General features: G+C 46.8%; 1 protein-coding gene across 1 annotated transcript; it reads right to left on the minus strand.

Moving 5' to 3' along the window:
• Positions 1 to 5,899: 5,899 nt before the first annotated feature.
• On the minus strand, positions 5,900 to 14,409 carry LOC128789514 (extracellular tyrosine-protein kinase PKDCC-like). The gene is made up of 7 exons (XM_053945598.1): positions 13,891 to 14,409; positions 13,603 to 13,725; positions 11,133 to 11,404; positions 9,938 to 10,017; positions 9,739 to 9,843; positions 8,109 to 8,285; positions 5,900 to 6,754 (listed from the first exon to the last, which is right to left on the minus strand). Exons 1-7 carry the CDS (start codon positions 14,407 to 14,409, stop codon positions 6,651 to 6,653), a joined length of 1,380 nt encoding a protein of 459 aa, XP_053801573.1. The 3' UTR covers positions 5,900 to 6,650.
• Between the last annotated feature and the right edge of the window lie 755 nt (positions 14,410 to 15,164).

Consider the following 15,164-nt stretch of genomic DNA (forward strand, 5'->3'; position numbering starts at 1 on the left):
AGCTGGTCCCAGTCCCACCCACCCCGGCTCTGTGGGTGCAGGAGCTCTGTTTCCATGCCTGCTGCCAGAGACAGCTATGGGTGGGCTGTCTCCCTACATGAGGTGCCTCCACTCCTCCCACGGACAGATCCCAGCAGTGCCTGACCGCTGTCTGCAGCCACTGCCTTATCTCTTGGCAGGGAAGAGCCAGGGCAATGCTGCGAGGTGCTGTGACAGGGGGGATGCTGTGTCCATCTCCTCTGCCTAAGGGTGGCAGCTCCCTTGACAGCCTTGGTGACATCCTGCAGGGTCCTGCAGTGAGGCTTTGCAGACCATCCTCCCTCTCCCTGGAGGCATCACTGGCATGTGCACATGGGCTTTTCCATTAGCATGAAATGACAGCTACTATCAGCACAAAAACAGAAGGTGAGGATGAGACACTAATCCTTATGCTTCTGTGTTGTCTTAGTAAGATGGAGGAAACAGTGTTAAAATAACACTGATTCACAGTTTTCTTTCAAAGATGAAGCACTCTGTTAAGATAAAACTGAAAACTATTTAATGAGATGCAGTTCTTAAACATCACTACATTTTTTTTAAGGAAAAGTTAATTATCTTGTGCTGAAAGCAGCTTCTACCAAAGGTTCTCTGGGTGAATCAAACAATATGTTGCTGATTTGTAAGGGTCTTGGTATAGGTTTTAGCTGTTGTTTTCATATAGCAAATAAACTAACAAATCAATTTCAATGATTAAGCAATTTCCAGAGTATATCTTGAACTGCTCTTTAGCAGTGCCAGTAAAACTTTGGGGTTTGACACAAAAGTTTTGTCAACGGGGGTACAAGTGCATTTAGGCTGGTGCCACTGCTTTGTTTCAGAGGAAATGTTAACTGATGTACTTCTGTAACAATAATTTTGCTAGACAAACTGAGAGTCAAGCCCTGAAAAATAAAAACCATGGCATTAACTCCACTGGGAGGGACAATGGTTTCTTTCTTGTGTATTTAAAGAATCAGAACAAATAAACAAGGGCAAATGGGAGTAAATTACTCCCTCTCCAAGCAAATGAGGAACACACTGGACAGGACACTGCAGCAGTGCCAAAATATTTCTTGACATTTTTCACTGGAGGTCCAAGAGAATTTCCTTTGCACTCCAGTGTTTCCAAGACATTCATAAAGCACCTCTCTGGCTACCTGTTGTGATGATAAATTGTGTCCTTGATTTCATGATTTCATGATCAAGGTTTCATGATCAAGTTTTTAATCAAAACCTGAACTCTCTGATCTGTCATCTGAAGTAGTGAGGGAATTTGCAGCAGGGTTTTTCCCAGCAAAGAAACACATTTCACGTGTTAAAGATATTATGTGGGGGGTATAATTCACAGATACAAGATTTTGAAAATTTGGGTGTTTGTTTTGTAATTTTGGAGGTTGCTGGTTTTTAACTTAATTTTGAGCTATATCTTACATTTCCAGTACTGTAAGTAGGGCAACAGATTTTAGCCAAAAAGTCCACTTGAGACTCCTATTGATTTTGATGAGGTTTGAGGATACATACTGATGAATGCAACATAATGTTGGAATTTGCATTTTCCTAAGCCTTGTCTAGACTTGGATTTGGAAGGTGTGATGCACCATGTGACACAATGTAGTTAAGGCAATGTGATTTTAATGCACAGCTTTAAACTTGGTTGTTCTTCAGGAAGCTATTACTACCTTGTATTTAGCACTTGCTAATCTAGAAACCACGGATGGTAAATGAAAAGAGAGGTTACAAATCAAAGGCAGGCTGATCTTGTGGTTACACTTTTCAGATGTGGCCTCCTGCTGCACACAGGGCTATTTCACCGCTGCTAGAATAGAAATAAGAGCTCCCCAGTCCTATGTGGTACTACTTCCCCAGAGAAGTGGTGGAATCACTGTCCCTGGAAGTGTTAAAACACATGTGACACTTAGGGACATGGTTTAGTGGTGGACCTGGCAGTGCTGGGTTAATAGTTGGACTCGATGACCTTAGAGGTCTTTCCCAAGCTCTGTGATTCTCTGATTCTGTGATTCTGTGTGTTGGCTATAGGAGTAAGAGGCAGTGGGGCCATGTGTAGATGTTGAGGGTGTGGGTCTACAAGGGGTTAACAAGTAGGTGTGCTGGGATGCCACATGGGGAGCAGGGGGGGGAGTGAATAACAGGAGACTTGAGTGTGTAGGCTTTAGGTATAGATTAGGGCTTGGGGGAGAATAGTTGTGGTGGTTGTGGTCCCTGGTTGTGGTCCCTGGGAGCAGGTGGGGATAAGGCCGTTGTGGCAGTGGGTGCACTGAAGGGACATAATTTTGTGCCTAGAAAGTCCAAGCATACGTATTTCTTAAAATACTATCAGCATCTCCATCCCCTCCACAGCTATGCCAAGAAGTCTTCTCTACCAGTAAACTCAGAATTTTGCCATCTGGGTTGGCCAGCTAGGCAGGCCGAGGCTCTGAAGGCCCTAAAGCACAAGCCCTTGCCTGGAGCTCTCACACAGAGCCAGGAGCTGAATTCCAAGCAGAGGAGTCTGACAGCTGTTCCCTTCAGCTATCACCCATCCTTGGTACACCCAGACCTGTTTGATGTCATCTGATACATTTTCCTATTGGCCAAGAACTATAATTCAGGGAAAATCCACCATCCTGAACTAAGTAGATGCTGCAGAGGAGGCAGAGGAGCTCATGGTTACCTCTCATAAAATTCCCTCCTGAGAATTTTCCTATCTCCACATTGCTGGTGGTGATATGTTGGTACACTGGGACAATGGAACCAAGGGGAAAGATTGCACCAAATACTACAGTTAGCAAGAACAGTCCACACTGAAGTCCTACCAATCCATCATGAGGGGCCATTCTGGATACTGGAGTTACACTTCACTGATTCCTCAAACTGGAGGCAAACCCAGCTCTTTCAACCCAGTAGGATGAAGTCCTCTGACTTCTAGCCACAAAATTCAGTGCTTGGTACACCAATTTATGGGTGCCCTTATAGAAATCAGTGTTAATCCAGATATGTGATTTGGACCTCCAGCTGACTGTCACAGATTCCTCTTTTCTTTCCCGGAATTAATTTGAAATTTCATCTGAGTGTTGTTTAGGGCATCAAAGTTTGCAGAATATGCCATGTGAAAATAGAGGTATGACACTTATTGGTACTTGAACCCTGCCTGATACATCAGGAGTTGATTTTTCATTACTGGGCTCTGTCTCTCTCATTCTGCTTTTCAATCTGTCATGCAGTCACTGGTCATGTAAACGTCTGTGCAAACATACTGAACATGAGTAATGCAGCATCTGTTGCTATTTATTAAGCTGTGGTTTATATCTTTGGAGTACATGGTATATCCTTCATGGATGTAGCTTTAACTCTGTTATTACAATACAGAATTAATTAAGAGTATTAAAGTTTGTGTCTAAAAAAATTATATTCCCAACTTTTATTTATGGAGGCAACATTTTCATATCCTTTCTCTCCTAAAGGCAGCATCCTTTGGGAAGATGTGGTAGACACATTTAGGTAAATATCATCCCTCCAGCACACATGGTTTGCATTGCAATTGACCCCCTGCTGTTTCCTTCCAAGCACTTTCCTCTGTTACGTATTCCACAACTTCCACAACGGCGGCTGAAATACTGATCAGCGATAGCAGAGACAAATTGACTCCAGCAACTGGGAGTTTTAAGGGCAGTAAATGTTTATATCTGAGATTTTATGTACTGTAGTTACTGAAATACAGTTTTTAGGCATACACTGAAATGTTCAATGGCATTGAAAGTCTGAAGTTGCTTGAGCCAGTTATAATTTAGTAAAAGGATACAATGAATACAGGCTGACTGAGTGAGATGGGACATAGAGACAGTGCACTACAAAACAGCCACATGGGCCCAAAAGCTGTATAGAAGATGTTTCCTCCTGTAGCCTCCCCTTAGAGCTGTGAACAGCTTGGATGCTTCACACAGACCTGGCACAGAAGCTGCACCTGAGCCACGTGTGAGCTGCCTGAAACGCGGGGGTCACAAGCTGCTCACTGCAGTCTAGCAGAGAAACAATCCCACAGGTTTTTAAACTGGCACAGCCATTGGTAAAAGTTTCTCAGCAGACAATAACAGCAAGAAGCTGGGAAAAAGCAGGATGGGAATTGCTACTCCCAGTGACTGTGTTTCCTCAAATGCATGTCAAACTACAGCTCTAGATGTGGCAACTTCTTAGTCTCTAGCACGTGAACAGCAATTGGTCATAAAGATATGCTTGTGCCCTGGCTCCTTCTCTGTGCCGGCCAGGTGAATGAGGGTTCAGGCTCTAAGAATGTACTTACTCCTTTGCATAGGGTGGTCTAAATGTCCTACAAAAGCCACTTGCTATGGCAACAGCAAACCAAGCATTGTTATTCTTTAAAGCCTAGCTTCCCTTTTTCTTTACGTTTTTATTATTATTATTGCTTGTTAATCACTGTGTGTTCAAAACTTTCAAGACATGATCAGTGGTCTCTTGTGCCAGGGTCTAACTGCAGGTCTGATGCTGGAAGCTGCATTTATACAAGTGACACTGGCATTCCCTGCAACTTCACCATCTGCCGAGGGGCTGCACATGATTGGCAGCAACCCTACAATGAGTACTTGACAGAAAAATCTGCCGCATGAAAGAAGCATCACACAACTAAAATACACAATGTTCTTTTTACCAGGAGAAATTTTTAAGATGGGAAGGTCTTTCTAACACCAACTGGAACCACTTCAACTTTTGCATTCTGTTTTTTCCTCTCTGAAACGACCCCAGGTTGGCCCTTGCACGGCCTTGCTTTGGGGGAAGTACTTACTTCTGATGTGTACCTCAGGAGTCTGAGAGATACGGAATAAGCTCCTTTTACCTCTTGCTGATGTAGAGCACAGCAGGTGTCTGAAGCCCTGCTCACCGGGTCGATGTAAAACAATAGCAGAGCCCTGGCAGGACCTTCCCTTCAACTTCCACAGGACCCGCTGGAATGGAGAGAGGGGTCTGTCCCTGTCCATTTAAAAAGCCTTGCTGTCACAAAGCCTGCAGCAATGTCATCACAAGAGCCTTCTTGCTGTGCTAACCAGGAATTCTCACTAATTGATATCACTATCGGAGTCCTCCAGCCTGGAGTAAGCAGCAGGGGTTCCAGTGCATGAGAAAGACACCATGCAAAGGCATTGCTGCGGTTAATCGAGTACTAACGAGCTGAAAGGTGGGCTCCTGCGCAAGGAAACGCCAGGAGAGACCATCAAAAACACAGCACGACTCCAGGCAAGAGCTTCAGCGTCTTCAATCCAGGGGGGCCCAGATGCCACAAGGTCCCACACAGAAATGGTTACATGTTGCTGCCGGTGTCCCAAAAGCTGTAATTTCCGGTGTGGGACAAGCAGAAAACAATGTGGCATCACGCAGAGGCTGTAGCGTGGCTCCCCTGCACAAAGCCAGGGACCTTCCCTAGGAGACATGGGGTCAGTGGTGGTTTAGGCTCTCCTGACAGTGCTACAGAAGAGGTCCTGGATAGTCACTGCCTCCAGGAACTCCCAGCAGTGGCACATTACACTGTCATCTCTTACAGTATGAAATTATACTACTAACCCCAGCTATTTTTCAGAGGCCACATCTACAATTTTAGCAAAGGGCAGTTGCAGGAGGCTCTTGAGACCACACAGTCTCCTCTATGCTCAGAAGCCTGCAAGTACAGCCACAGTGTTCTTCAAGACCTAAGTGTCTGAGGGGGCTCAGGAACAGTCATACACTGCTTGGAGCACTCACAGGTTGGCCTCAGGACTGGGTAACGATGCTAGGTGAGCTGAAGGTAGGAAACACTGGCATTTCATTTGGTTACAGTAAAGACTTAGGCAATTAAAGAAAAAAAAAACTTCTCACAGCATGCTTAGAATAAACAGTCATTCTTTATCATAGAAAGTCACACCTTACATATAAATAATTTGAATGTCTCGCTCTTTCATGGAAAGTAACAGAGAAAAACCTTCAAGGTTGATACATGGGAGCTGGTATTAGAAATCACATAGGATCAACCCCAAATCCCGCATCCAAACACACAGATATTTGGATCCAGTGTTGACCTGTACACCACTTTCCTCCCCTGCACTGGAAGGAACTGAATCAGGACCCTCCTTGGAGGACCACCCCCATCATCAACCTCTGGTTATGGATCCCAACCCTGCAACCTTGACCTCATCACTGAAATACAGTCCTTTATATTTGCAGTAGTAAGAAAACCCAGTTTGCAGCTGCAAAAAGAGCCGTTGCCTTCTCCAAAGTGCATTATCTGTAGATTTTTGGAGGTCACTGAAATAACTAAGCCTACCCAAGCTGGATCCCTTGCAGCTATTTCTATTTCTTGGCTGACAAGCTGGCCAAAGCAGCAAAGCTAAGTATTGCACAGTCAAGCAACATTTGACTAAAACTGAGACCATTTATGTGGAACAGCAGTGTGGGAACAGAAAAGAAGCTAGTGGAGCAGCAATGAGAAAATTGAGCTTTGATCAAGGAGACAGCAGCATTTGACTCTATCTGAGCTGGCAGGGAGATCCCATCCCAAAGCAAAATAAAATATGTCATTCTTTCCAGCAGATGAAATTCTCCCCAGCAGTTTGTTCCTCCCAGGATCATTTTATGTGATCTCATTGTCTTTAAAGTCTTTCCCCTGAGGAAGCCGAACGTTTAATATAGACTACAGCGTTAGTATCCGGTATTAAATCTGTCCAGCTACTCTGAAATGAGGCGAGTGGGCGTCCTGGAAAGGAAATAAAAATGCAAGTTTAATAGAGGAGAGATGTTCACCTTGAGCCATGCTATTTATTGCAAAAGGCACAGGAACACACTGCTTGCTGAATGGAGGGTCACTCTGCCCTGCCACAGATGTGTTTTACACTCCCAGTAAATTCCAGATGTGTGCACAAGGAATGCATCATCCAACCCCAGAGGGGTTGCTTTGCTTTACCAAGCAGCCCTAGGAGAGAACAGCACGTTCCCACAGCTCTCATTAATCCAGCTGGCAAACTTAGGCACTTGGCATCTCAGCCACACAGTTCTGGCATCTTTGGCTGCAAAGTTGAGCCATGAAACTGCAAGGAAGAAAAAAGTCAGGAAAGGAACGGCTAAAGACCTCAGGCATGGTGCAGGACATCAGGGATCAGCACCCAGCAAGGCACTGCAGAAAGGGTCCCTGTCCCACGTGCTTCTCCTGCATCCTCACCGTGGTTTCAAGCAGGATTCCTTCCAGGCAGGCACTACACACAGCACTAACAGCTGCCCTGTGAGGAAGCCAGATGTGCTGTGTTAGGCACAACTCACACAATCCATTGCTGCTGTGAAACTTGGTGGCTCAAAGAGATTTATATTGCATCTGTGTAAGCACTCTTATGTAACTAGTTTGCCACATGCCAATTGCACACAAGCCCTCAGAAAAGCTGCATTTTTGATAGTTTAGAGCATTTTTTTAAATGTCATGTGAACTGAAAAAACATGATTCTTTAGCACCATTGTGAGTGAAAACACTCATTTACCTGATTTAGTGTTTTACTTCAAGAAACAATTTAGCCCACGCTTGAAGTGTCAGCTAAATGAGATAATTTAAAATAATTCTGAAAACATGCTAACTGTAAGAGGCTATAATCAGAGCTAATTACAGGGACATTCTGGAAATCCCTTGGCTTGGGGCTTTAGTTTTGATAAAGGGGATAACAACTTGTAAGCTATGATTCTTTTAATTATAACAATAGTTACCACCTTCTTTTACATGGCTTCTTTCATCTCTAAAATCCCCACAGCTCTTCAAACTATACATACCACAGGGATTGTTTAGCCTAACACAAAAGTGAAGCCATCTCTGCAAGAAATGAGTAAGTGTTTAACAATACCTGGCAGTCCTGAGCAAAATTTGTAGAGGAAAAAAGGTGCAGAGGGAGAACATAATTGCTCTTGTGTCTCCTTACAAACACTCAGGGGATTTCTGGATGCCCACACTGGCAGCCATCTGAGCGTGAGAATAAGGAAGGCAGCTTTTACATGTGCCTGTAGGCTCAAGGCACAATGGAGGAAGGCAGCAGCACCACGTGGCAGCACTGTGTCACACTGCCCAAGCTCACCTGTCCACGTCCTGTGCTGGGTGACAATAAAGCTTTGACACTGCAGCTGGGAGTTACAAATGGCAGCGGCTTCCTCGGCGCTGTGAATGGACAGCAGGCAGCCCAGGTGGCTGTAGGAGGGCCAGCACTTGTAGCCTTCTCCTTCCACCGTTCGGAAACCCTTCAGGGAGATGTAGTCTGGGGACAGAAAGAGGGTGGCTAGGGAAACACTCCAGGTGCACTTTCAGAGACTAGTAACACTACACACTTAATCAGTAAAACCCTTAAAAGAATTGCAACACTGACAGACTGAAGTGACCTGCCAAGGTGGACTGAGGTGGAGCTGCAAAGTTAAAAGAAACCCAGGTCTTGCTCTTTGGTTCTGCAGTGAAGCACAGGACAGCAAATCCCCCACAGATGTAGGAGAGGAGTCAGAGGTCTCAAGGGTGAAGGGAAAGGGGTGCCAACACAGGGGTGGGTGGGTAAGAGGAGGAGGCTGCTGTGCAAAGCCACAGGCCCTCCATGTTTTCCCTGATAAAGCCAACCTCAAAATAGCCTCTCCTACACCCCAGCCTCAACAGCAGAAGCTGGTCACAGATCCAGCACCAAGCTACATGGGGCACAGACTGACCCACCCATCATGGTGCCACCCACAGAAAGAGGAGATTGAGGAACCCCACTGGGGGAAAGGGAGGCCAGATCCTGCTCCTGACAAAAGACCTGACAAGCCTGAGCAGGCTATTGTTCAGGCTATTGTTCACTGACTGCTAAGAGCCTTTCCCCACCTTCCCACACCTCTAGGATGGCGATCATTTTGGTACAGTGTGAAGCCAATAGACAGGTGTTGTTGGAAAATACCAGTAATTCCTGTTAAAGCTGCTGGTCCTTCCATGCAAATGACCAGATATCTTTGTTCATAACAGTGCAAATTATAGTTCTTTCACATGTAAAGAGATTTCCTTCTGCAAGCCACAATCACCTACCACCTCATGTGAATGCTCAGGAAAACACAAGCCACAGTAACCACTGGATTTTTGAAACTTCCTTCTGGTCAGCCTCATCTCTATCACTGAATGGGTCCTTTTCGGAAGAATGCACCTCATAAAGGCACATTTATCCATCAACAGGTCCAATAGAATGATCATCAGAGAAATGGAACTTAGAGGGCACCAAGGCTCCAGGTACCCTGCCACACTCCTCTTGGTGCTGTCACCTGCCCACTCTATGTTTCCATAATAACCTGTGCTCAGCAGACAGAAGCCACACAGTCAAATGGGAAGTTTGAATATCAGCCCAGAAAATGGACCTGTTGGCCCAAAGGATAAGGATATCCCAACACAGGAGCCACTCAGTTTGTTATCCCAAATACATTCTCTTGAAACATTGATGTTCACTATGAGAAGAGTATTTAGAAGCAGTGCAAACACATGCACATGCAGATTGTCTGCATTGCTTTTACTTTGCAAAGCAGTACAACCATGCATAGCTCCCATGGAAAAAGGAACAACAAAAGCCTGCTCAAAAAAAGACACTTTTGGTGCTTTTTCTAGTGACTATTAACTGCCTATAAACATAGGGAAGATCAGAATTTGATCAGTTACCAAGTGTCTCGCTCCCTCAGTAGTTACTTAGAGCATTCAAAATCAACTACCTTTTAAAAGAAGAGGTCTTTTCTGAAGATAGAGCCCAGACTTGTACAGATGTAAAACCTTTTCAAAAGCTCTCAGGGTTTCATTTATTCCATATCGTAAATCACCTACATTAAAGGAAAAATATGACAAATATAAGCAATTCCACGAAATACCATTTAGAGACTTCTAATAAAGAAATTTATGAATATTAGCTGATACCTGTTGCATTCAGAATATCATTCAAAAGGGGCCGCAAAGCTGGTGGTGCAGAGTGTGGCAAAAGATAGGTGAAAAAATACCTGCAAAAAATCCCACAGGCTGATTAGAATACAGTGCATTCATTTCCCTGGTGATTAAGTTGTCTACATTTTCCCGTGACTTGATTATCCATATGCAACTAGTAAGTCTGCTTTGGTTACAAAGTTATGTTTGAGCACATCTTGGTGCCTCAGATGGTTGCTGTGAGTTGGGCTGACAGCCTGGTCCTTGCTGCATGAAATCTACCTTGCAAAGCTTCATGCAATAAAGCTTCCCCTCGTTCCCCTTGGGCCATTTTTGTATACTAAGCAATGTATTTCCTACCAAAAAAACCCCAAAAAACCAAAAAAACTACATAAAAGAAGACTCATACAAGATCTTTCTCTTGCCCTGAAAAGGTTTGACCTTCTTATTGCCCCTGAAAAGCCAGGATGACTCATTTCCTGACTGTTCCACAAAATTCCTGTCCTAGGGAAGAAGTGCACAAGAAACAAGTGCTACTGCAAGGCTGCAATAATCTATGCAGGGATTTACCCTTTAGCAGTGAATCCTGGAAATCCAAGCTCCCTTACTAAGTCTGTCTGTGTAAATATCCAGCTGCCAAGGCTTCCTTCCAGGATGTGACCTGCATCAGTGGTGCAAGAAAAATCCCTGCATTTTCAGCTGATGGCCCACGTGAAGTGCTGCAGCAGCCTCAGCCCCTTGCCTGTTACCTGTTCCATTGCTGTCCCATAGGAGCCCACAGGGAGATTTGGAGATGAAGGGAAGCACTGGCCAGCCTGGTCCCAACAACAGGACTCAAAGCTGGTGGGATTTTGCAAGTAGCCTGCACTGCCACTGCTTTCAGCAAGCACAGCCCATGGATATCAAGCACCAGGGCTTGTTTGGCAAACAACAAATTTACAGATGCAAGCTCTGGGGCAGGTTTTTAGAGGGCGTTGGGAAAAGGGAGCAGCAGAAGAAAGATGCCTTCATTCTCACCAGACAACAACTACACTATTTTCCTGCCTTATAAGGAAAATAACTTGCTTCAAAGTGATCCTTAACTACCCTTTGACTGAGGTGAGAGGAATCACCACATGGAAGAAGAACAAGGTGCTAGAGGCAGGGCGTGAGCTCAACCACCCCAAATCTTCCCCCATCTAGCTGGACATACCGATATGCATTGAACAGATTCTTCTTTTCATTTATTCCTTCACATTTCCCAACCATGGAGCATTTGAGAGGGAAACTTTTGGTAGGGAAGTCGAGTGTGCAGTCATTATCTTCCTTGCAAGACAGCTCCTCGGTGCTGGCATCATCCATGTCTGTCACTTTTAGGTTTCCATCCACCATAACAAACTGCCTTGGCTGGAAATCCAAGAGGGCTATTGAACCCAGGGGGGAATGTGCCAAGTAAAACAGCAGTTTCACAAGACTCAAGCAAATCTGAGAAAGAGAAGATGAATATGCATGGAAAAAAAAACAGATGAAAAACAGCTATTAAATTGGAAATAGAACAAAGGGTAGGGCATTCAATTAAATTAAAAGGGAAAAAAGGCATACAGAACTCAAAAGGTAATTATATGTATGCTACAATATTTATTATCAACATTGCCACAGGATTTGACTGGTAAGTAGTTTAGCAACATTTTTTAAAAATGTGTGTACACAAAAAGAGACATTTGCAGTTAGAAGAGCTAGAGGAGAAAGCTGTGAGGAAAACAATAGCAGCCTTCATGTTTCAGGAGCTATATTGATTTGCTAGCTGAAATCAGAAGGGGTTTTCCCAGTTTGGCATAAAATTAATAGATTCCCCTCCCTTCCCCCATGCTGCTCAAGACAGACTGAGGCTCCATGGTCATTAATACCAGATTCATGCCTTGCTGCATCCTTCAGCAGTATAAATTTGGGCACACAATCATGCTTCTGAAGAATTAGTCAAGGCTTGCAATGTATTTATTGCCAGTGTTTTTGCTTTTATGACAGCTTTCTGGCAGCAGGGAAGGGCTGGACAATACCTGACCCAGCAGAAATCTTGGTAAATTATTTTTAAACAAACTAGAGCTTGAGGAGTGCATTTATACTGCATCAGCACTTTGCTCAAACAGCTTTTTGCAGCAGTTTTCATTCAGTATCAGGAGCCCTGGCATCAGATGAAGTGTATCCTCAGCTAGGTGTGCCAGGCAGCCCCACGTCACCCCTTGCCACTGCCGATAGCGATCTGTGCAGGAGCAAGGGATTTTTCCCTTGGAACAGCTCGCACAATCCCTGGTATCTGATGTGGCTCATAACAAGGGAATCCCGTATGTTTAGACACCCTAATTAGGAAATAGGACTAGACAGTGCCAGTGTAAATTCTGAGTTAGTGTCTTCTGCAGATTGTTAAAATCTCTAACACCACCATACCAAACTTTACCACCAGCTAATCCAGCATCATGGGTTTCTTACAGAAGACTTTGGCACGCTTAAGAAGATGAGCTAGGAAAGCTACGTAGAAGCTAGCATGGAATTGAAGAAAGTAAAACACTCCAAGCCAAGATAAATGACTTTGGAAGCTCTGATGCTATTTTAACTAGTTTAGTGAAGCAATCATAAGAATCCCAGCTTTGCATCCCACAGCTGAGCGAACAGTTGCCACACTCCCCCTCTGGCTCAGATGGCAAGGCTCCCTTTCAACATCTACGACCACATGCAGACAGAAATTTTATTTTAGGACTTTTGTTGTGCTTTTATTTTGCCCAAAGCATTTCTTGCTGACACTAAGATACCCTTGCTTTTTTAGATGATGCTTTTTTTTCCTCCTGGCACCCAAACAACTAGTATTGAACCCCCAACTGAGCCCTTGAGGCAAACTGTAAAACAACCTATAACCAAAGTAAGTGCCATGTCACAAGTCATTTATATTCCTGGGGAGCATATGGGTCCCTGTGCAGGATGCCTAGGAGATGAGGCAGATCTCACTAGAAGGGTTGCAATTCTAGCACCTACAGGAGGAGGAAAGCAATTTAGTTGCGATTTTACTACAATAATTCCTTAAAGGGCCAAAATCAGAAACACCACACAAACACGTGGTGAGGGTCAGCTTGCTCAGCTTGTTGCCTAGAACAGATAACACAGAGCAAACCACAGATGCGGAGCATGGTGATGTGGCTTTCCCAAGTCAGACTCGGCTTGCCAAGGGGCATCCTGACCAAAGCCCTTCTGCATATATATATATATATATAACATATATATATATATATATATATATATATATATATATATATATATATATATATGTGTGTGTGTGTGTGTGTGTGTGTGTGTAGACAATATAGAGGCAAAATGAACGTTATCGTGTAATCGAAGGTATTAACCACCGCCCCAGCACCAAGTACGATTTTGTGTCAGTTTCCTCCCAGATGAAGTTCTTTTAACACCCGCTCTATGGAGAAAGAAACTAACCGTGAGACACCAAGCTAGGGCTGTGTTAATGTGATTTTAAAGGAATGAAAAGGAAACGATTTACAGACAATTTGCGAGATCAAACAGAGTGTCACCAGGAGAATCCCGTTTGTCCCAGCGGTCACCACCGGCTCTTCGCCGCTTTGCCCAGTTTGTGGTCTAAAAGCTCCTGAAAAAACTCCTTCGCTTTGTTTTCTTACTTTAAATCTTTCCTCCCAGGGGGTCTGCAGGAGCTGAATCATCTCCAGCGGGGATCCCAGCTCCAGCATGGCTGTGACCCGTAGCTCGGCATCTCCGCTGTTGTCATAGCATTGGCCGTGCAGCTGCGGGAGAGTAGAAGCCACGGTCGGGTCGATGTCGCTGCCAATGCCAACAGATCTCGGCCGCCCGAGGACAGCGCGGGCACTCGGGCGGACCGGCTCAGCCCCGGCAACACTTCCCCCGCCCCGCCGTGCCGAGGCAGGGCCTCCCTCAGCCCCCCGCCGTACCTTGACGATGCCGGGGTGCTGCAGGCGCTGCAGCAGCGTCACCTCCTTGAGCAGCTTGTAGGCGGCCAGGCGGCGGCAGCCGGCCGGCGCCCCGTACCGCTGCACGCACCGCCGCACCTCCCGGCCCGCCCCGTGCACCGACTTGAGGGCCACGGTGCCTCCGCCCGCCAGCGCCGCCCGCGCCACCACCTTGGTGAAGCCCCAGCCCAGCACGCTGACGGCCGTCGCCCGGCTCAGGTCGCGGCAGCCCAGCCCTGCCGTGGCCGCCGCCTCCCCGCCGCCCGCCACCGCCTCCAGCCGCCGCAGGTCGCGCCTCCTCTGCCGCAGCTCCTCCCGCAAGCCCGGCGGCAGCAGGAGCGGCGGCGAGAAGCCCGGCTGCGCCTCACCGCCGCCGCCGCCGCCGCGGCCGGGCGGCAGCACCGGGAGCGCCAGCAGCGCCAGCAGCGCCAGGGCCGGCAGCGCCAGCAGCGCGGCCGCGCTCAGCCGAGCTCCGCGCCGCGCCCGCCCCGCCGCCGCCATGGAGAGCGGGGCTGCGCCGCCCGGCTCCCGCCGCTCTGCCGCCCGCGCTCCGCCGCGCCGGGAAGCCGAGCGCCGCCGAGGGGGCGTGTCGGGCCCCCGGCGCCCCCACCCCGCCGGCCCGGCCCGGCCCGGCCCCGCGGGCGCGCGGGGCAGCGGCGGCACGGACCGCCCAAGGAGGGGAGGCGGCGGCGGCGCAGCCTTAGTGGCTCTGGACGAGGTGGCCCGGGGTGGGAACCGGAGCTGCCGGGTGCGAGCGGCACATCCCCGCGGACACCCGGCCACGCTCCGACGGCGGCCGTTTATAGCAGAACACGCGGGTTTCACGGGCTTGAATTTCGTCAGCCCTGCTAGAGGGTACCGCAGATTACAGCCGAGGGATGTACGAAGGGTTAATATCACTGAGAACTGGGTTATCACGTTTCCCTGCCGCTTAAAATTCTCAGGTTAGGTTTCTAAGAAGGGCAAACACTGACAGCTTCTCTTATTAGAAGGATAAACCCTACTAGGTTGAATCAGCAATACACTGCCTAAGCACGGAATTGGAATTTCTTCTAGGGGAAAAAAAAAAATCAAACCAAACTCATCCTCCAGAAAAGCCAGCCAATGCAGGCAGAAAACACAACTTTTATCATTTGTTTGTGAGGCGGTCAGATCTATCGGCGTGGTTACACAGTTCAGGGTTGCCTTCTGTGACACACGTGTACCTGCATGGGACAGGAAAGAGTTTCCGACGCGGGTGCGAGAAGCAGGACAGG

The sequence above is a fragment of the Vidua chalybeata genome, chromosome 6, assembly GCF_026979565.1.
Source record: "Vidua chalybeata isolate OUT-0048 chromosome 6, bVidCha1 merged haplotype, whole genome shotgun sequence".
NCBI lineage: Eukaryota > Metazoa > Chordata > Aves > Passeriformes > Viduidae > Vidua > Vidua chalybeata.